Here is a 21,009-nt window from a genome sequence, read left to right as displayed (position 1 = left end):
AAGTCAATAATGCTTGCACACAGTTAAATATTAAGTTATTATCAAGCCACTGTGATTTACGACTGTTCTAAAATGAGATCGTATACTGAACTACAAAATAGAAGACGCAACAACATTTCAAAGTAGGATGCCATGTCTTCTGTGCTGCTTTGTTTGTAATAACAGGACAACCCGTTTGTTCTTGCCAGATACCATCTCGCGCGCGCGCACACACACACACACACACACACACACACACACACACACACACACACACACACACACACACACACACACACACACACACACACACACACACACACACACACACCCCTCTCCACCGACTCAGGACCCTAGAAAGAATTCCTCCCTCATGCATTTTATTGGAAACTTTGAAAGGCCGGCGCTACGAAAAGGCCAGACGCGCGCACACACCAATCCCAGCATACGTAGATTGACAGCTGTGCCGTAGCAACAGTTTGGCTAGTTGCCAGGCTGTTGGAGTTGCCAGGCAAAAGGTTTCCATGGCAACATTCAATTTGCCATCTTGTTCTGTGAAGCTGGTGTCAACCAAAGCAGATTAGTGTTGGATAGAGCATCGCTCTCACCTGGGAAATCATGTGCATGTTATTTCAGCAGATCAAAGTGTTGTACTCTAAAATTACAAACATGCAACATGAAAGGGACGTTACCCTCATTCAGAGATGTGTATATATATTTATTATATATATAGAGAGACAGAGAGAGAGAAACTTGGCAGCTTTGACACATGTTGAAAATCAGCTGGTACTTTACATTCAGCCTTGAAATAGAAGATGTTCAAATATTCATTTTACGGCATATAGTATTTAAAGCATTGAAGGTCAGAATGTCTCGTTGTGCTTACTGGTGGATCTGTGAATTATTTATATTAACGACTGTAACCGTTAAGTGGGATCCCAATATGTGTTGTCACTGTATGTGGATGATGAAGTATGAGGGGAACTTGAAGCGAGACGCCCCATTTATGAACCGGCCCAGACGTTTGTCTTGGTGGAGTAGTCCTCCGCTGTTTAGACACTCAGACAGGCTTCAGGGTGGAGCGAGTGGGAGGGAGAGAAGGATAGCTGACATTGGCACAATTACGCTGCATTTCTGCGTGATTTGAATGTGAAAATATTGCAGACGCCGGCTATAAAGTAGAGGAGTCTTTGGGTATGTGTGGGTAAAGGAGGCAGGAGGGGGGGGGGGGGGGGGGGGGGGGGTATGAAGACAGGGTGGTTAAAAGGATAAGAGGCGGGAAATCGGGACCCATGAGGGCTGAAGCATAGAAAAGGTTGAGTGAAAGGAGGAGTGTGTGTGTGTGGGGGGGGGTGCACTTTGGGACAGGAGAGTAAAAGCAACTGGGAGCGGCAGATGGTGGATTAGGACTCTAAACGCATACCAAAAAAGAAAGGAGGAGAAAGTAGGAAACAAATTCACCTGGCAACATATTTAAAGTCACACCAGCACGTTTCCCAATTGGCTAAAGGGTTTTAAGAGGAGCTCTCTGTGTTCTTCCTCTGTGTCTTTTCTCATGGATAGCCATGCATAGTTCAGCACGAGGTCTGCAGATTGCTAGGTGCGGTCTATGATCGTAACTCTTGTATTATAAAGCTCCTTTATTAGAAGATAGCTTCCTTAAATCCCACATGCAAAGCCGCATTTTCATGCAGAGGCTGCAGAGCTCCCTGTAACGGCCCTTTAGTCAGTGTTGCAGACTCAGGAGATGTTTTAGCTTCATATTTTTGGGAACATATTTGCAATTCTGAAATCATCTTTATGTTGATGTATTTCTGTTTTTGTTAAGGATCTGCTGAAATCTTTAAATGGCATTTACATAGCATATCGCCGTGCCCCAGTTACTGTGCTCAGGGTAATGTAGCACTGCTGGCTTATAGCTGTTGGAATGTAGCATTGTGCCAGCAGACGGGGCTCGCTGTAGGAGTGGCAGTTACTGCTCTAGCATGCAGCTACTACCACTCCTACAGCGAGGATCTGCTGATTAAAACAGTCTTGTTTTAAGGGTGGTTGTTGTTGTTTTTTTCACTCGGCGCGAAGTGTAAGAAATTCCGTTTTGGCTGTGGAGCCCAAGTCGCCCAGATTTATACATCACAGCTGACAGCAGACTTGATGGTGGTGACAGTGTTTACGACAGATGGCATTTAACTCCCATGAAAACCTGTCGGCTATTAAGTAGAATCGGACAGCTGATGTGGATGAAATGCAGCATTGTGTGACTGTATGAAAGTGCAAAGCCAAACAATGTGGCTCAATAAAGCGTCAGACACAATAATGGCTGCAGATTTTTAACTATCTCCAGGATGTTAGGGGAAGAGAGATTGTGTACTTGTACCATCCTGTATGCAACAATGCTCAGAACGGAGCACAGACGGGAAGTAGAAGTGAGAGGGAGTTTGCACAGTCGCCAGTAGAGGGCAACACCTCCTAAGAAATGGATGGAAATACTATGAATGAACATATGAAACGAAGTGTTTGTAGTACTCCACCTGTTGGCTCTCAGATTAGGTTCTCCCAACCCAGACATGAGTGCAGTGATGAAAACAAAAATGTCCAATAATTCTACCATAACAGACACTCACACAAACAAGACACACACTAACTACATGAATTAGAGAGGGCTTTAGGGATGTATTGCTCACGCAGAAAATAAGTGAGACATGAGGTAATCAACTGACTGGTAGACAGGAGCCAGACAGGTGTATATGTTGAGTATGTGCACACACACACACACCTTGGTCCTGCCGGTGAAGATCTTGTCTGGAGAGCAGCTCTACAGTCTGTGCTCTGCAGGGTGAGGTAGTTGGTTGTATGGTTTCGCATAATAAACAGCATGGAGATAACTGTACAACCTTCTAGCTTTCCCTGCGGAGTCACTCCTTGCCACGTCTAATGCACCACCAGCAGAGAGGTAAGTATGTTACTGCGGGAGAGGATCTCCTAGTGGTTAATGACATGAATCCTTCTTTTTAACGTCTATCCTCTGAACGTCTAATCCGACACTCTCCCCTTGGGCAAAGTCCTGATGAAGTCTTCTCTAACTTCCCCATGAGCCTGTTTGTCATTTTGTGTGAAATATTTGTTGCAACTGGACATGTTTGTCAGGAGGACGAGCTGCTGTTTGACAGACATGCAGTAGTTCCTACTGCAGCAGAAATACCTTTAAGAGAGGACGCTGAACCCTGATTTCTATCCATGATCCTACGCCAAGGTCAGATAAGGGACCGTTCAGGACTTGTTTAAACACTATTCGTGTAGAGAGGGGGACTTGATTTCATTTTTCATTGTTTGTCTTGTATTCATATATTATAATAGAAAACCTAAAAAAATGAAATTGTGACGTGTGTTTCTGAAAAGATGCAAAATAGTCTGTTAGTCACAGAATTGCTGAAAGCCCTCATTTAGAAAGCCACGTTTTCCTCTGCGTATGGCGAAACGGGGAACTTAGTTTTCAAACAATTCTCATAAGGGAAGAATTGGATCATAAATCTGGGATGAGAAAAGGTAAACTACCCACCCTTCAACAAGAATAAGACAACTCTCCTTCTTTCCTGCCCCCTCTCTCCCCATACCAATTTCCATTCAGTCCCCTAATGAATCGCAACATAAAACATAAATGACATGGATCACACATTATACAGTGCTTTACGATGGAGATGATGGATTCCCTGCCTGTGCTTGGCAGTACATTGTGAGATCCTTGTCTAAGGCGATTGTATGTTTACAACAGGTAGATGAGGCTGAAGTTGTACTTTTACACACATGCTACCACTACTACTACTATGCTTCCATGTTACCACTTTGTGCAGTCCTCCACAACCATGCCAGCAAACGCAATCGCACATTTTTTTTCCCCCAGTTTCATTACCCTTCTCCTCCCACTCCTCCCTTCCCCTATGGATGTCAGACTGGTGGTTGAGACAGCAGCCATCTGCAGTGCGTTTATAGCCGGCTCTCCTCCCCTCCTAGAAAAAGGGGAGGAGGGGGGCATATATCAGAATTGTGCTGATTCGGCACTGTCAGTCGAAGCATTCTTTATCACCCACCGCACAACGCTGCTCTCCTGCCAGAAGAGACAGCTGAACGTCTGACGGTTGTAAGGTGTGTGTGTGTGTGTGTGTGTGTGTGTGTGTGTGTGTGTGTGTGTGTGTGTGTGTGTGTGTGTGTGTGTGTGTGTGTGTGTGTGTGTGGCAAGGATAATGTACATGGGTGGAAGAGCCGTCTGCCCTGCCTCACCCTCCCTGTCTCTCGCTCTCTCACACACCAATGTGATAAAGATTGGCTATAGCAGTGACCGGTAATACTTGGCTCATTTTGAAGCATGGCAGATGCTGCACACTGTGCATATGTGGGAGCAGACTGTTACACGAACATATTCTCAAACATCCACATAGGCTGCTCTAAATGTCTTTTTCAAGGTTGGAATCGCGAGTGAAACGCCACAACCGCTCCCGATACAAAGCACCACGGCCTCCTTGAAGCACCCTAAAAATGTATCCTACTTCACTCTCTTTAATACCTTTTTTTTTTATTTGCGCACTCATACACAACTTTATAAAATCAGGTGTGATGAGAAGGAGTGTGCTGTCAACAATGATGCCGTCTCCCATCTCTTGGGACTATAACTGAGAACTGGAGCATCCTAAAACAGACGAGGCAGACACCATCCCAGACTGATGATGTCATCCCTGTGAAGCACTCCCATTGCTTTGTCTCTCAGTGGCACTGCAGAGTGCAGCCGCAGGCACACACACACACACACACACACACACACACACACACACACACACACACACACACACACACACACACACACACACACACACACACACACACACACACACACACACACACACACACACGCGCGCATACAACCATACCCAGGCACACACAAACACAAACACACCTGTCTGGGACATTCTGCATTCGTCACTCAGGTTCGAAGACTGCTCATACCAGAGAGAGCTGCTTTTTCTTGGTTTTTAAGTCAAATTGGCGTCCAGATAGCCAACGTCTCAAAAAGCCATGCTGCAATTTAGCATTATGGCAAAAGACAGACTGAGGAGTTAGGCTCCTGCACGGCGTAATCTATTCACCATCAGAGTCTCAGTTTTGTTAACGTACAGGAATTTGTCTTGGTGACATTAAAGCCGGACCAGATGGGATGTATGTGCTGCGCAAGCACATATTGCACAGGAATGCAAAGGGATGGTGCAGAACACGCAGCACACATCATAGCAGATACTGTTAACGCCATCAGCATGTTGTTTCTATGCAAATTTAGGTGGCATGGCATTAGTGTGGTTGCGGCTACGGAGGAGGATGTGAAGAGTCCTGTAGTGCATCGGAGCTGTGAATAAGACAGTTATACAGAATAGGATCAAAGCGGGAAATACATTCTGCTCTACTGTGTGTCTAGAATAACCGCTGCTATTTTGACACAGACCAGTCTATAGGCAATGAGAGTACGTCGTGAATATTCATGAGGTATTATGAATGTATAGTGTAGTGTTTTTATTCTAACCTACATTTCTGAAAGGTTGGCTGCTCGTCGTGCATATTTATGAAACCGAAGCCTCATCTGAAAGCCCCTTTGAAAGAAGGTGAAGACGAGTTTGTCTCAATCGATTCCCATCATATGTAGATGTCAGTTCTTGCTATTCAGTGAGACGGGTTTTTAAATTCTCACTAAATGCCACAAGCGATCAATGTGCTTACTTGTCCTTGTATTTTTCTCAATTTAAAACCCTCATTTTTGTTAGATGGGTGTTAACATCTTTCTGATGGATTGCTGGTTATCCCAAGCCTCGGTCATCGCTCGCTCCTTCAGGCCAAAAACAAAGGATTTTATTTTTCAGTTTACCCTCCTTTGCTCTGTGTGACACGTCGGTGATATTCTCTCTTGTACAACACTTAGGTGCCATTAATGATGCTTACACATCAAGTGTAGTGTTTATGCTCCATCTCGCTGAACCGACAGACGATCAGTGGGTCTAAATTAGATTTACTCAGATTCTCTCAGGGCCGTATGATTCTGTTATCCAACGAACACAACTTCAACGCTCTGTCCTCTCGGAGAGTCGCACACACAATAGAATCAAACTGCCTTTAGACGTGAACGGACTGAGCAGCTCAACAGAAATAATACATGTCTACAAATATGAGAAAATTGAAAGATATTACATAACATTACACTTCTTTATGTATGCATGCAGCACAAAGTGTGGGTGTCTTTCTCAGTCTTTCATTGTGTTTAAACAGCCTCCATTTGGATCAGTTGGATTGTACCGAACAGCAAACTGCGTATTGTCCACCTCTGATGTTAAGCTGTATAATCAAGACACATTGTCATAATTGGCAAAGCTTTCCACCGTGGGTTTATTTAATGCGTTTGATGTCACTCCCGCTGCAATTTACAGTTGTGTTGGATCAACACCATAAATCCTGTAATCAATTTGATGATGGTATGATTGCTGTACACATAGGAGGAGGCAGTAATGTCAGGCTCTCAGGTTCACGAGACTCCTGGGCTTCATATTTTCTCTCTATTCTCATTCTATTAGAGATTCTGACCCTCCCCCTCCATCCCCACTTTCTGCAAGCCTCTCCGCCACCCTACCTCCCTCCCCCCCCCCCGTCCCCCCCCGTCGTCTCCCTCTCTGTCACACACACATACAACCACACACATGCATGCACTCGCTGCATTCTTATTCACTCTCTCTTTCCATCGTTCACACACACGCGTAGCTCACAGACTTGTGTGTGTGTGTGTGTGTGTGTGTGTGTGTGTATTGGGGGGTGGGGTGAGGGGACTGGGCTAGTAGAGACGTAAGGCTTGAAAAACGTGAGAGGGAAAAGGGGAGAGATGGCAGGATGACGACTAGAGAGTGTAAAAGAGGGAGAGAGGAAGGAAGAGAGGAGACTTTGAGGTACAATGAAAGCAAAGAGACGACTAGAGACCATGAATGCAGCACGGAGGGTAAATGAGTGTGTGTGTCTAAGTGTTGGATTGCATGTGCACCGTGAGGTTTGGCGTATAAGCAGGCATGTGAAGCACGCTTTTTACTCTGCTTTTTATTTTCCTCTTGTTCGCAGCTCTGAGTGTTTGTGATGGCAGCCCTGCGGAGACGAAAGGTGAGCAGCTGTTTAGATGTTGGTGTTAGTCAGGCAGGTAGGTAGAGAGCAGGGAAATGGAATCAATACTATTGTCTGTAACCTACCTGCCGCTGGGCTCTCTGTCTGGCCCCGGCATAGACCATCAGAGAGAGAGAGAGGAAACACAGACTCACTCTGACTGGGAAAAGAAAAGAAGAGGCCGACTGTAAGCTGATTTTCTTTTTTACATTTTCACTAACGAGGTGAACGCAGATTAAGGATTTTAAGGAGTTTTTTTTTTTTTTCTTTTTTTCTTTTTTATGCAGAGCTGACATTTTTGTCTGAAACTTTTTCATCATTCATTTTTCATATCCTTTCCTTTGACAGTAATGTAACAAGTCATGTTTTGATGTATGTGCATGCATGTGCTTCTAACTGTATATATTTGTAATGTGAATGTGTTTGCATACACTGAAAAGCCTTTCAACTAGTGTCCAGACTGCATGTTGTCGGCAGGTCATATTTTACATTTTGTTTGATTTGCATCTTTTATTTCACACTTTCATTACTTTTATGTTCTTTGTAAATCTCAGAGGAAAAGAAGTGTGTCTGAAAAGCACCTCATTATAATGAATTACATCTGGCAGGGAAATGGGTAAAATTACCAGCTGTCAAGGAATTTAATTGTCATGACTGGCAGTGTTGAGCAATATGCATTTACACCTGCTGCAATTATCGTGAATGTGTTAAACATAGAAATTATCATGTCCTTTCTTTCTTTTCTTGGTGCAGTATAACGATAATAAAAAAGAGGACAATGGGATGGTGTCAAAACATTCGGACACTAAGACAAGCACAGTACACTACACCAGTTTATATCGAACTGGGAGGTTGAGTTGTCCAGTGTTTGACTTGACATGTCTGATTAGGTGAGGTATGTCTGTGACGAGGATGGCAATGTAACGAACAAGAGGGAAAGAGCTGAGGCAGGGAGAAATGTTCATTTCTGTTGTGCTATGAGATTTGGCATAAATACTTGACAGTTTTGTTTTATTAATACTGAGATGAATGACAGCATTTTAAACAAACCTGAATAGCAACCTCTTTCGCAGAAAAATCCACAATTAATTTCTCTGTGAAGTTATGACGTGTGTGTGTGTGCTGTTCCCTGTGGTCTGAGCCGGCTGCCACGTCTGTCACATGCAACATTAACTGAGACGATCTGAAAAATCACACCTCTATATTCCAAAATCGTTGAGGCCTGTAGCTCACAAAGTAATAACTGTAGCAATACGTAATGTGCATTAATGCAGTCCAATTTGATGCAGAATATGACGCAGGCACCTTTTTTTTATTCAGATTCGCAGTGAGGCGTTTTACGTGAGTCATTTTACGAGTCACAAAATGTGAAAAATATATTTCCCTTTTTCACAACATGTGAACATATTCAGTCTTCCCCAGTCAGCATGTGTCATTCTGTCTGTCTACCAGTGGGGGGCATTGGCTTCTGATATTTCCAGCAGTTCATTTTCTTTCTGTCATCGCCAAAAGATATAGAAAGTTTTACATTGATATGTTAGGGTTTATAAAAAGGCTCCAGTTTGATATTGTCTAAAGTGTTACTTCATTTACAGGTGGATTTGTGTCTTATGTGCCCACCGTGTCCTGCTCTCGTTTCAACTTAATTAACTGGTAAGTCAGAAGAAAGATCCTGTCTTCCTGTTAATATTGGACTATTAAAACATATTATGACATATTAATAAGTGCGACATTTGTATATGTATATACTGTATATTCCTGTAAATTCCTCTTACTTAACTTAATGAAATTTGTCCTTACAGGGAGTTGTGAAGGATTAAACCACAGCAATTCTCAAGAACTAAAGATAATTATCAGTTTGTATGACGCATAAGTTGCGTTTTAGGCAAAGATTCTGCTATTTATGTCTTACATAGAGGAAAAGGTTCAGGCAATTACCAAGACACTTAAGATAACCGTCCCTTTCTTTGACATTTAAAGTCTAGACTGTAATTTAGCTTCTGTTTCTTACATACGTATTGAGGTTATTTTTAAAGCCCTCTCAGAGCACTGAGCTCAGAAACGACACTAATTTGTCAGCGCTAGCTCAATAAATCATGTTCAAAAACGCCCATGATATATAAACAGTTTCAAATTAATTGTTTCTCCTAAATGAATTTGTCTCCTCCATAGTGTGCTCAACTGCTGCATTGCTGAGATTATTTGAGTAAATGTTACTTTACTCGTCATTGCTGCACTGCAAGGCAAAAGATTAGTGTGGAGGAAATGAAGACAAATATGTGATGATTATGTTTTAATTGATCCGATTAGTTTTGCTTGTGATCTGCAGCAAGCAAGGAGACCAGTTGGTGCCGCAGAATCCAAATGTCAGATGAGGTCATGTCTTTGTCTCGGTGCAGCGGCTCTGCGGTTCTTTCTTTAAATAAGTTTTACCTCTGCGTTGCTTTTTTTTTTTTTGTACTTTGAATACGTATTTAAAGCCTCCCTGTGTATTTTAATTTCTCAGTATGCCCCTCTGTCCCTGAGACCCTTAACCTGTGAGGTCAAAGCAGGTCACAGGTGAGGTCCTCGGGAACAGGGCTGCATTCAGTTTCAACGTCCTACAGAAAAAGGGTCATTTTTGTATGTAAATTATTACATGATGGAATTTATTTTTCCCCAGAAAGTCATCTGTTTTGTTTCCCTTGTTCTCGCGTTCTCTAAGACCGTTTACAATACAAGAAAACTCAGAGGATGCAATGTTTTCTAGCTGTAATTTATCTTAGTACCCAGCTGTGTGTTTCTTCAGTACGTCGACTGTTTTCAGAATGTTTACCTGTCATGATGAAGATGAAGAAGAAGAAGAAGAACATCCCTCCTCCTGCAGCACAGACACTCAGGGGGCCAACCCGATTGGCTGGCTTTGTGTTTATAGCCCTCAATGGGGGCTAATAGGAAGACAGCCGAGGGTTGTGACCCCGTCAGTCACTTTCAGAAAGAAACGTTATTTGTACATTATGTGCTTCGTAGTGGAAAAGTGCCCTGTATTCTACTTCAGTATGTTAATAAAAAATGCAAAAAAAGGTTGTTGTAATGTATGTTTTTTTTTTCCTTTATTTTAAATAAGTCTTTCTCATCCGAAAAACTCCACAGGTGTTAAATTTGCAATTTCAGTTTTCTTTACATTTTTCTACAGTTCATACGCTATATCTTTGCTACACTGAGCCAAACGGCTGGATTTGTTTACATGAAGCACCAGTTCTTAAAATAAGTGTAGTTGAAAACATCCTGTGAAGATTGTTTTGCCTTCTTTTAAAAAACAATGTCAGCTTTCATATAAAGCTATATTTATTTTTTTTGTAAGGATTATATCTATAAATTGTCACGAGTAGATTTTTATCAAAGTGCCTTGTAGCAACACGTGCTCTCTATATACAAATTGTAAAATGTACTCCAACACACCACGGACACGTATTTGGGATTTTCCACGTTCGACCATCTGACTTTGTCAGTCCTGGAGCAGACTCTTGCCTAATATTGATTGGCTTGTCTGTGTGGAGACGGATGAATGCATTAGTACCCAGCTCACCCTGCCACTGGAAATATATTAAGTTCATGTATTAGGCACCCTGTCTGGTTGCCATGGAGATGCACGGGGAGTGAGGGACCGAGGAGGGATGAGGGGGGGAGGGGATGGGAGACCGAGTGGGGGATACAGGATGTGATGAGGCGGTCGACTTGATTTGTAGTCCCGTTCCCTCTTCCTCCTCCTCTGCCTCTGTCACTTACACGTCCTCTCTCACCTCTTGCACCCTCTTTGTTCCTCCTCGCTTCATTGTCATTTTTTCTCTGACATTATTTCACCATTACTTCTAAAATGTTCTTAACTCCACCAGCACGAATATGCGCCGTCTCTCTCTCTCTCGCCGCTCATTATTCTATTGATGATCCTTTTGTTCGTTTTTTTTCTTTTTCTATTTGGCTTTGACTCTCCGTCTCGCCATCCCCACACCACCAATTAGACTTTTACTCTTTGTGTGTTTCTTTTGAGTTTTCTTGCCAACACGCTTTCCACTTTGTCCCTCGACTACATAAGCATTTAACTCCCTCTTCATCTGCCCCTCTCCCCTACACCGCCGCCTCCCACCTTGGCTCGCTCCGTCTCTGTGCTCTGCAGTAAAACTGGTGCATTGAGGCAGCAGGAAATCGGGGGAGACAATAGAATGGAGGGAAGTATAGAGGGGAGTCTGTGATACTCTCCTTTCAAACTCAAGCATGTTGATGAAACATGAGCAGAACATTTTCAACGTCTTATGTTAAATTTCATGTTGGATATGTACCTAAAATTCATATTCAAAGCTTTGATTTTTTTTCAAACTACTGAATAATATACATCCTTGGAATTTCCACAAATGGTCACTATGAGCCCAGGATTTGAATATAAACAGTTTATATAGAAACCTTTGTTTGAGTTGTTTGCTCATGCTGCAAAATGTGCAGCTCTGCTTTGTGTCTCGTGTGCGTTAGCTTGCTGTTCGGGACCTCTCTGAGCTGCTTTCAGTGCTTTGTGGAGGTTTCAGACGGTCTTCGCCTGTGTTGGGGTCACGTTTTGTCTGAACACGATATTAGAAATATTGACAGTTGCTTCAAGACGCTGGACCGCATATTCAACAAAAATGAGAGAGTGATTGAAGCTGCAAGAGTGGGTACGGAAAATGATCTTTTTGATACCTTTTTTTTTAATAATGTTTTAGAATCTTTCATCAAGGCAAACACAAAAACATTATGTACACAGTAATAGCTGTGTCCCTCTTGCAGGTGGAGGTTATTACGAACAACTGAAAGAACTTCTGAATGCAGAAATCCTGCCAATAGTGGAAGAGTTCGACGAGAAGCTGAATCAAGGTAATAACTGCACAATTAAATGAGTCTTTAGAGCATCAGAATTGGTCCGAAACAGAGGAGAGTTAGAAATGAGATTTCAAAATGATGCCCTAAAGCACACAATTCACCAGTATGAGTTAAGCCAAATATTTCAGTCTTCCTCCTCCTCTCCATCCATCAGACACAGTGTATGAGGAAAGGTTGCAGACAGCAGCAGACAATTTCATCGCAGCTGCCTCCAAACTGCCTAGAGGTGAGACATGGTCCCCTTTTCCTTCATCTTTTCATCTTTGGTAAGGCCCATATTAGGTCATTACAGCTCCCTCAGATCTCTGTACTCGCTGTAATAAGCTAGTTACGGTATTACAGTCTTTCAAATACTGTGGAGAATAAAGGAAGCAGTCTGGTTGAACTGACTCATACCTCTGGGTGTTGGCACTGAATCTGATCGAAATAGAATTTAGCAATCTAAGTTAACTATCTCCTTTTGTTTTCACAGTCTCTGGATGCATCCCTCCTTGTGGTTAGTGTATTTTTTGTATCTCTTAAGTAACCGTCATTTATGAACATAATATCTTGTATCAGTGTTAGTTTCATGCACCCATCAGGTTTTCAGAGTGAAGGTGCAGTATTCAACTGTATTACCTGCCGCTTTGACTCCTGTGAATTCCCTCTCGACTGTCCATGTGAGTAATAATAATCCAACATATTGGGTTAGTGACACTGTTGCATCACAAGTTCTAAATAGGAGAAGGTGTTCTAATCCAGACTTGACACATCCTTGCATAACTATATTCTCGCGCTCATGAGCATCCACTCTTGATCCTTGAAATGCTCTTAGCAGAAAGTTGAAATTTGAAAAAGAGACCAAGGGAAGGTTTTATTTCCACACATTATATCTTTTGCACGGAGCCCCCAAGGTACTCTTTAAGTCTTTGGCTTCTTTATGCAAGGTGACAGTTGACTCCCACACACGATGGTATTCATATCAACCCTGTACAGCACAGCCACTGTTTAGCATATCATCACTTTTACTCCATTCCTCAGAGAATAGGCTTAAGTATTATCATTAAGGAAGGCTCAGACTGCAAGAGCTGCCCCCTGTGAATGTTATCTGTATGTGTGTGGCTATGTGTGCGTGTGTGCGTGTGTGTGTGTGTGTGTGTGTGTGTGTGTGTGTGTGTGTCAGTTAAAGAAATGAACGTAACAGAGAACAGTAGGAGCCGAATATGGTGCGAAGTGCCATTTGACTTACCAGACGACATCGAGGTGATCTGGAGTGTTGCAGAAGAGGTACGCCAAACAAACCCAACACAATACAGGGTCAAGGGGCTGCTTAGTGAAGAAGTTATACACCAACACCTCCAACGCTCAATATTCAACACATACAGTCTCATTTGTTTAACAAAGTGTGTGTGTGTGTGTGTGTGTGTGTGTGTGTGTGTGTGTGTGTGTGTGTGTGTGTGTGTGTGTGTGTGTGTGTGTGTGTGTGTGTGTGAGTGAGAGACTACGACATGTTAATTAGTGAGCTTTATAAGTGCCGGTAGGTTGATGTTACCCGCTGACAAAGTCACGCCAGCTTTTCCCCCCTATTTTCGGTCTTTACGCTAAGCTAACTGGCTGCTGGTTGTAGCCAGTTATATGCCCTCACCAATGGGCTATCCTGACTTTAACTTCTCACGGTTAAGGCCTAACCTGAACCAATCATCTCTGCCGAAAGCAGGGCGGGTCTTGTGAAGAAATACATTGGGAATTATGCAAACTAGAGTGGCATCAATCTTCTCATCTAACTTCTAGCAAGAAAGTGAATACCGATGTATTACCCAAAACTATTACGTCAGCACATACAGTATGAAATCTGTCTTTGCATCCTTGCAGATTATCATAAATGATCATTTGTAAAAATGTATGCCTGGACAGGAGAAAACCAGGCAGGTGGACCAGTTCAAAGAAGTGACTTCGGGGGTGGACATGCTCTATTCCATCCCTTCAACCAGCTTGCAGCATCGGGGCACCTACCGGTGTGAGATCTACTCAGGCGAAAACTCCATTGTCAGGCTTTACTACTATCTCACAGGTAACAAGATACACCACTTTTAGGAGACAGAATTGGAAACTGTGATTAGTACTGATGAATGGAAGGACAAAACAACTCCTTCACACTTGAGGAGAGAATATGCGTAGGAGATACAGATGCAGCATAAATAGGGTTAGAATATTAAGAATAGCTTTGGGGGGAAATGGGAAGCCACAGTATAAACAAATAGGAAGTAAATTAGAAGCATGGAGAAAAAAATCATTCCTCCATTCCAAAGAAATATTGACAGTTGAAACAAAATGGAGGCCACCAATGAAATGCATTGGTACGTATGTATGTCAATGAGTAGATGCTTATTTATGAACGTCAATATTAAGATATGCATAATCATACAGCTTTGCATAAGTGCATAATATGTGCTGTATCAGTACATATGTATCTTGCCTGTATTTCCTAAGCATCTATGTAAATTCTTACTAAGCTTAATTGCATTAAGGACAGACTTTTGATTTCTTTTACTTTTCTTCTTCTCAATGACATAAAAATTGTTTCAAATTAATGTCAAAGTATAAATAAAATGTTTTTACCCAACAAACTGTGTTTTTCTTTTATCACGCTCCCTATTCCTTCATCATTACTTGTAGTTTTCTGTCCTCAATGTGAGTTGAAATTCTCCCCTGTATTCTTTCTCCCTCTGTCTAAGTGACCCCCCAGGTTGTGGAAGGCCACACAGAGCTGCAGGAGATATTCGACCTGTCTCTGCTCCCAGAAGGACGGTTACTCCCTGAGCCTGCTGGTTCGCCCCACTCCCTCCTCCTCCCCTCGCCACTGCTTCTCACTGCCTGTTTAACTGCTTTGCTTCTGCTGCTGTTCCTCTCCCTGGGGTAAAACTAATCTTTTATTTCTACAATATGAGACACAAACAGCAAAAAACCTTATACCTGTGAAGTCAAGATGCACCCGGCGAAGGCAGATAGTAGTTGGCGTCATATACTAATTTACACTTTATCCTTATCTGTTGCAGATCTCTGTATTGGTTAACAAAGCCAGAGCAAACGCATCATGCTGAACATGGAGATGAGGATTTGGGATTCTGAGAGTTTTGAAGATACATGTAGTGCAATAAAGGCATTTCATCAATCCTCTGGTCTTCCATAGAGCCTTACGTCATAGTTTACAGAAAGCCTGTGTGTGACTCCTTCCACCACTAGAGGGCAGGATACTAAAGTCTATCAGTGGTGCCCGGGCTACACTGAACTGTATGAAACAACCGCAACTATGCAGTTACAGTTATGCAGAGTAACTAACTAGGTTTACTCACTTACTGTAAGTACAATTTTTCGTTCCAAATGTTATAGATAACAAAAATATGTACTTAGAAATAATATAAAGCCATTAAAACACCAAAAATGATATCTCTTTACAACTTTAGGATGTTAGTACATTTGAAGGTAACAGGAGGATTAAGTCATAAAAATTAATAATGATATAATAATCAAAATATACCCTACACTCTAAAAGGTACCAATCTGCATAATTTGCTATTGATATGTTGTAATATCCCACAAAACAAATTGATGCAGCCACCTGAGACAGTCAAGCCTTCAGGTGACCACAAGGAGGCAGCAACACACACACTACATCCCATGTTAGAAAGCACAAGAAGAAGAAGACATCCTCGACCTCTCAGGGGATAGTTAGCTTGAACTTTGTTGTTACATTTTCATTGTGTCACATCGGGTCTGTGGTACAGAGAATATTTGGTTGCTAAAACTAAATACAACATCCCCAAACACAAATCTGAATCATATGTGAGGATGGGGAAGTACATATGTTGCAAAACACATCTTTACTGAGAATGGGACACTTGAGTCATACTTTATATTTGCCAAGAACTTATTTGTTAGAGTGGACCCTCAAAGCTGAAAACCCTCCGACGTCACAGCCAGCCTTTATGGACCAGTCAATCAGAGTGAGAGTAATTAAACGTTACATAACATATTCTCTTTATCCTTTTGTACTTTGTACAGTGTGACATCAAAACACTTTTCAAGGTGGAAAAATTGAAGAACTCACTGGTGTATACGTTGGACCTTTTGATGATAAAAGTGACCCAAATGTGCATCAATTAGTAAATGTAGTGATTTTATACTTTGCTTCTCCTTCAAAAAAGGAGCGGCAGGCTACACCTGCTGCAGCGGGTCAGTTTGAGTTACACTCCATTCTCCCTGTCACACTTTCTTTTTCCTAGCACAACATTTTCCATTTTTATTGTTGATTACATGAAGAGATTACCTGCATTGACATGATTTTTTTTTACATAACAGTAATCATAACAACAATAGAGACCGCGAACATTAACGCTGCTATCGAGGCTGTTCCAAAACGATTAAGCGTACCGATTAGTTTGAAATCCGAACAGCACTTTGAAGGCGTGTATTCAAAGGGCATGTGTTGTTTGGTGTATCACGGTCCCTCTGCTCTTCTCGTTTGGGATGCTGAAGAGTAGATTTTAATTTGATATGACCCCCTTGATTAACACATTTATTTTACAGATACGGCGTGTCCTCCAAATATCGCCAGGCATCCTAGTCTGCTTCTGTTTTTTTTTTTTTTGTTTCTTTATCTTTTCTCTTTTTACTCGCTCCACTGCCTTCTTAAAATACCAACACAAAGTATGTTGTCATGACAACACATCTCTGTCGACTCAATATGACATCAGAATCAGGCGGACACGTTGGTCTCCCGTGCTTGTGACAGATTCAGATGCAGTATATAGACCTTATACTCCAGATTCTGCCTTACCATGAACCATATCGCCCATCCTGTTTCTTTGTCATTGGTACTTTTTAACTGAATGTGTTATGAACAGAAACATATTTAATCTGCATGTCACCAATGCTTAATGTTCATTTTTGAGCTGCAGAGTAATTTCACTTTGAGTGAGATCACACAGACAACAGTCAGTCGGTCTCCATATAGGAAGACAACAGCGTGTTTATAGCTTTAATCTTTAATCCTCAGTAAATTAGAGAAACCGTAGCAAACAATCATGTTATTGATGAATGCTCTGCTAAAAAACATTTTTACCTCTTTCTTAGTAACATATTTGCTAAGAACCTCTTGTTCTGATAACAGGGCAGCCTGTAACAGTGGTTGGTAGTTCCAGGTACAAGAGGGAGGCATCAGACAACTCAGGCACAGTCCGCTCTTGTTGGCATCGCCTCACACCTATACAGTACCTGCTTTTAGCTGGAGACCCCATTCTTAATGAAAAAGGGACTCAGGACTGATAAAGATAACACACTACATTAAATGTTTCCACTGCAAGACCAAGTAATAAAACAGATTTCACATAATGAAAAGGTCCAGCAAAAAGGACTTGATGTTAGAAAATCGGAAGTCCTAAATCCAGGTCCACAGTTCCATCCCCCTAGAAATGGTCACATTTAAGAATAATGTTGAGTCTAATAATACTACTAAACTTTACTCAAATATCTAATATTTCTCAGTCAGTTGTTGGTCCACCACTTTGGTCAAGAGTATAAAAAAAATATATAACATAAAAATTCTAAATGTGTCCCACTTTATTTCCTCTTGCAGTGCATGAGTATATGAAAGGAAGGGTCATTACGTCATCCTGACAGTATTCTAGTGTTGCATTTGTGCCAGACATTGGTGCCAGTTCTTTTGAAGTTAATGGGGCGGACATGGTGAATCCCACAAAAACAAAACAATCATATCTGTGTTGTTTTGACTGTAAATATGCTTCCACCAAAAAACAAAATGGTATCTATTTGTGTGTCTTTGTTTTCCTTGTTATGGCTCTACCAGCAACTGAATATAGCTAAACTCAAGGTAGCTACATTATGATATATATCCAAACAGGGCAGCGCCAACCTATTATCACTGACTAGACTGTGATTATAACCAGATCAATTTATTAATGGTTCTGATTGTAATTGGTTGGACTCAATGGCCTTTCAGTAAATATAGGACTTGACCGTATGCTACATGCAGTTTGCCTCAGTGATTTCCATTCATACTCGTCATCCAGCCTGTTATTAGCTAGCATACCAAGTCATGACAGCGTTTAAGCTCGAGAGACTGCTCAATTTGCTTTCACTCTCCAATCCTGCTGCTCCCTGTCTATTTCTTTTACACCTTCACAAGGGTTATTGTGTACTAAAGCTAACGGTTATATCTCCAAATGAATGAAGGATGATATTTCTGGCTGACGTTAACTAATCAAAGGGCAAATGCTAACTTAGTTCATTAAAGAACAATAAAGTAACAAGTACCGGGTATAAAAATTGCCGTCAACTAACTGACAAAAATGGACAGACCTGGCTAACATTAGCCCTCCTAAAAGTTATTAAATATCATTAACAGGTGGTCGGTTGGTAGATGGTGGGTTAGTTACTGATTACAAAGATGCTCAATTTCAATCAAATACATGTAGCATACCATGGCTTGGCACCAATGTGAGTTCCGTGGAGTAATGACCTTTCTACTTTTATACATCCGTTGTTGCGGTGTATGTGAATGACATCAGCTGACAGGAAGTAGACATGGACCCAAGTTGTTGCAGTTTAAACGGTCTATAGGATGTAATGCTATGACGTTTTCCCAGAGGAGGAATCCTAATGACTTTGGCGACCCCCTTACATTTCTTTAAGCACCTCCAAGAGGTTGGTATTTTTGGATTGTAGTCAAATGTTTTGACATTTCCTGGATGGATTGAAGTACAATTTGGTAGGTGCCCAGAGGATGAACGCTGATCATTTTTGTGATCAGCTGACTCTATTCCCTGTATGTCTAAGCAGCTTCACAGAGCCACTAGTTCATTTTAAAAAGGCTGTATACATGTAATAAGCAGAAATTGACACGTGTAGCTGGATTACTTTTTTGTAAGATATCATATCATTTTATGAGGATACGTTGTCATATTAAAGTGTAAGTACCAAAGAAATATAACTGATTACACCTGAAGCCTTAATGTCTGGGTGCTTGTTCTTTGTTTCCTTCCTTTTCCTCCCTTTCCATGTAATAATTTCATTTTAAGAATCTGATGGCGCCTAAATAAAACCGGTCTGCTGATAGCTTGGGAAGCCCACAGTAATCCTCCCTAAGTTAATGATGTCTTATCTGTGGAGGAAATACAATGTGTCTGTGACTGACTGGGACCTCCGAGTCTTATAAAGCACTTGTGGAGCATCTAAATATAGTCAGACATGACTCAACACTCCGCCTGTCATTTAATGGGCAGATTGCTTGTATTTTTTTCCACTGGTTTCCAAGGAAACCAAAATCAGGCCTCTTGGCACTTTACTGCATGGGCCCCAACTCACTATAAACTGGTAGGTTTCGACAGAGGGGAGTGCCTGTGAGGTAAAAAGCATCACTGAGATTTTGCGTCATAAATGTTCCTTCAGACAGAGCCATAAATCTCTCCTTTATGTCAGAGTTCTATGTAAAAAGGTGCGACTCCTTTTCTTAGCCTGTAACTTTGAACTGTTTGAGGCTTTCATTCTGGTTTATGATATTGTACGCCCATCATGTACACCCATCACAATAGAAGTGCGCAATCAGCATACTTATCTGCGTGTTTAGTTCCAATTTATCATGATTTGAAAGCACTTTAAATACGATATTATATAGAAAAAAATATGACGTCAAAGTTTATTTCCACTAGCTGACCTTTAGCAAATATGTGTTATAATCGTTACCCTTTGGTGTTTCTCTGCCCCAGGTATATTAGTCATAAACAGTATCTCAGGCAGAAATTATCTGGTTTTGATTAGAACTCTGGGAAGTGACCAACCATTTTTTTTTTAAATTACACTGACTAGCATGAGGACATTTTAGCATGTTGTTATTTCTTAGACAGTGCCGGAGGATCAGGTAATAATGAATCTCATCAGTGTAGTGAAGTAACATTTCTTTTAATTGACACATTCATTTGAATTTTTGGGAAATGATGCTCAGTGCCTCTAACAATTCCAGGAGGGGACTACGGTTTCATCTCAAAAATAAAGTGACATTTTTGTGACTGGTTCCTCCAGACAATGACTTCAAAACGTTTGGGGAAAGTTGTGGGCTCTGATTGATGTCCATAAATGAATGAATGCAGCTTCAAACTATGTGTTTTTGCGCAAGTTCCAGTAAATGATGGCCACCGGTATGAGTGTGCATGCTGCAGCTGACCCTGAGGTCGTCACATGAAAGCCGTCTCGGCAAACTGAGGCAACACCCTCAGCCTAATTTATCCAAATACTGTGTGCCAAAAATGACTATGATCTAACAGAGTTCTTCATTTTTATTCCGTAAATGGCTTCATTGTCTCATGTCTACCTTATGTGGATTCATTTTTTGCAGTACAGAAAGGAGTAAAAGGAAAATACTAAAATATAGACTGTAAAGCTTTGAAAATACTGCATAATGGTAACCACAAGCCATAACAACAAAACAAGGACAACACACTTGTAGGATGTTGTTGTTTTGTGTTGCTGTGTAGAGCAAGAACATGTAACTATCCATAATTATATATTTTAGTAACCCATGTAGTACTGATTTATCTACCACAGTGTGTAACATCTTGAATTAATCATGACGCATTACATTTTCATGTTTTCTGGAGCAACTGCAATTTGGTGGGAAAGGTATCTCTGTAAATTGCAGCTTCTTCCAAGACAACGCTGCTCAGGCGAAATGAGACCGGAAAGAGTTTGGTGCCGAAGGTGACGCAACACTTGGTGGTCCATACTTTACCTCCCCATTTGTAACGGATCAAACTTGAGCCCCAACATGTGCGTCAGAGATGGCGGCCCAGACAGGGTGGGGGAGCACAGGCTAATTGAAAACAGACATGAGTGGAAGTGATGTTCGGCTTCGTCAGACTCTTGGTTTGCTCCCCAAATTTTTTTGATCTCCTTACCATGACTCATTAAGGCGCT

The 21,009-nt window shown here is 41.6% G+C and overlaps 1 protein-coding gene across 1 annotated transcript; it reads left to right on the top strand.

Annotated features, from left to right (window-relative positions):
- Nucleotides 1-11,623: 11,623 nt before the first annotated feature.
- Nucleotides 11,624-15,175, top strand: spaca6 (sperm acrosome associated 6; the record flags this gene model as incomplete). The annotated part of the gene is made up of 9 exons (XM_079164632.1): nucleotides 11,624-11,837; nucleotides 11,950-12,036; nucleotides 12,197-12,268; nucleotides 12,515-12,538; nucleotides 12,624-12,701; nucleotides 13,205-13,308; nucleotides 13,936-14,092; nucleotides 14,757-14,937; nucleotides 15,078-15,175. The coding sequence occupies 9 exons, from the start codon at nucleotides 11,624-11,626 to the stop codon at nucleotides 15,148-15,150; spliced, it is 990 nt and encodes a 329-aa protein (XP_079020758.1). The 3' UTR covers nucleotides 15,151-15,175.
- Between the last annotated feature and the right edge of the window lie 5,834 nt (nucleotides 15,176-21,009).

This window comes from Pholis gunnellus (genome assembly GCF_910591455.1).
Source record: "Pholis gunnellus genome assembly, chromosome: 8".
NCBI classification, from domain to species: Eukaryota; Metazoa; Chordata; class Actinopteri; order Perciformes; family Pholidae; genus Pholis; species Pholis gunnellus.
Note: the sequence above shows the minus strand (reverse complement) of the source record. Positions and strands in the feature narration are given on the sequence as shown.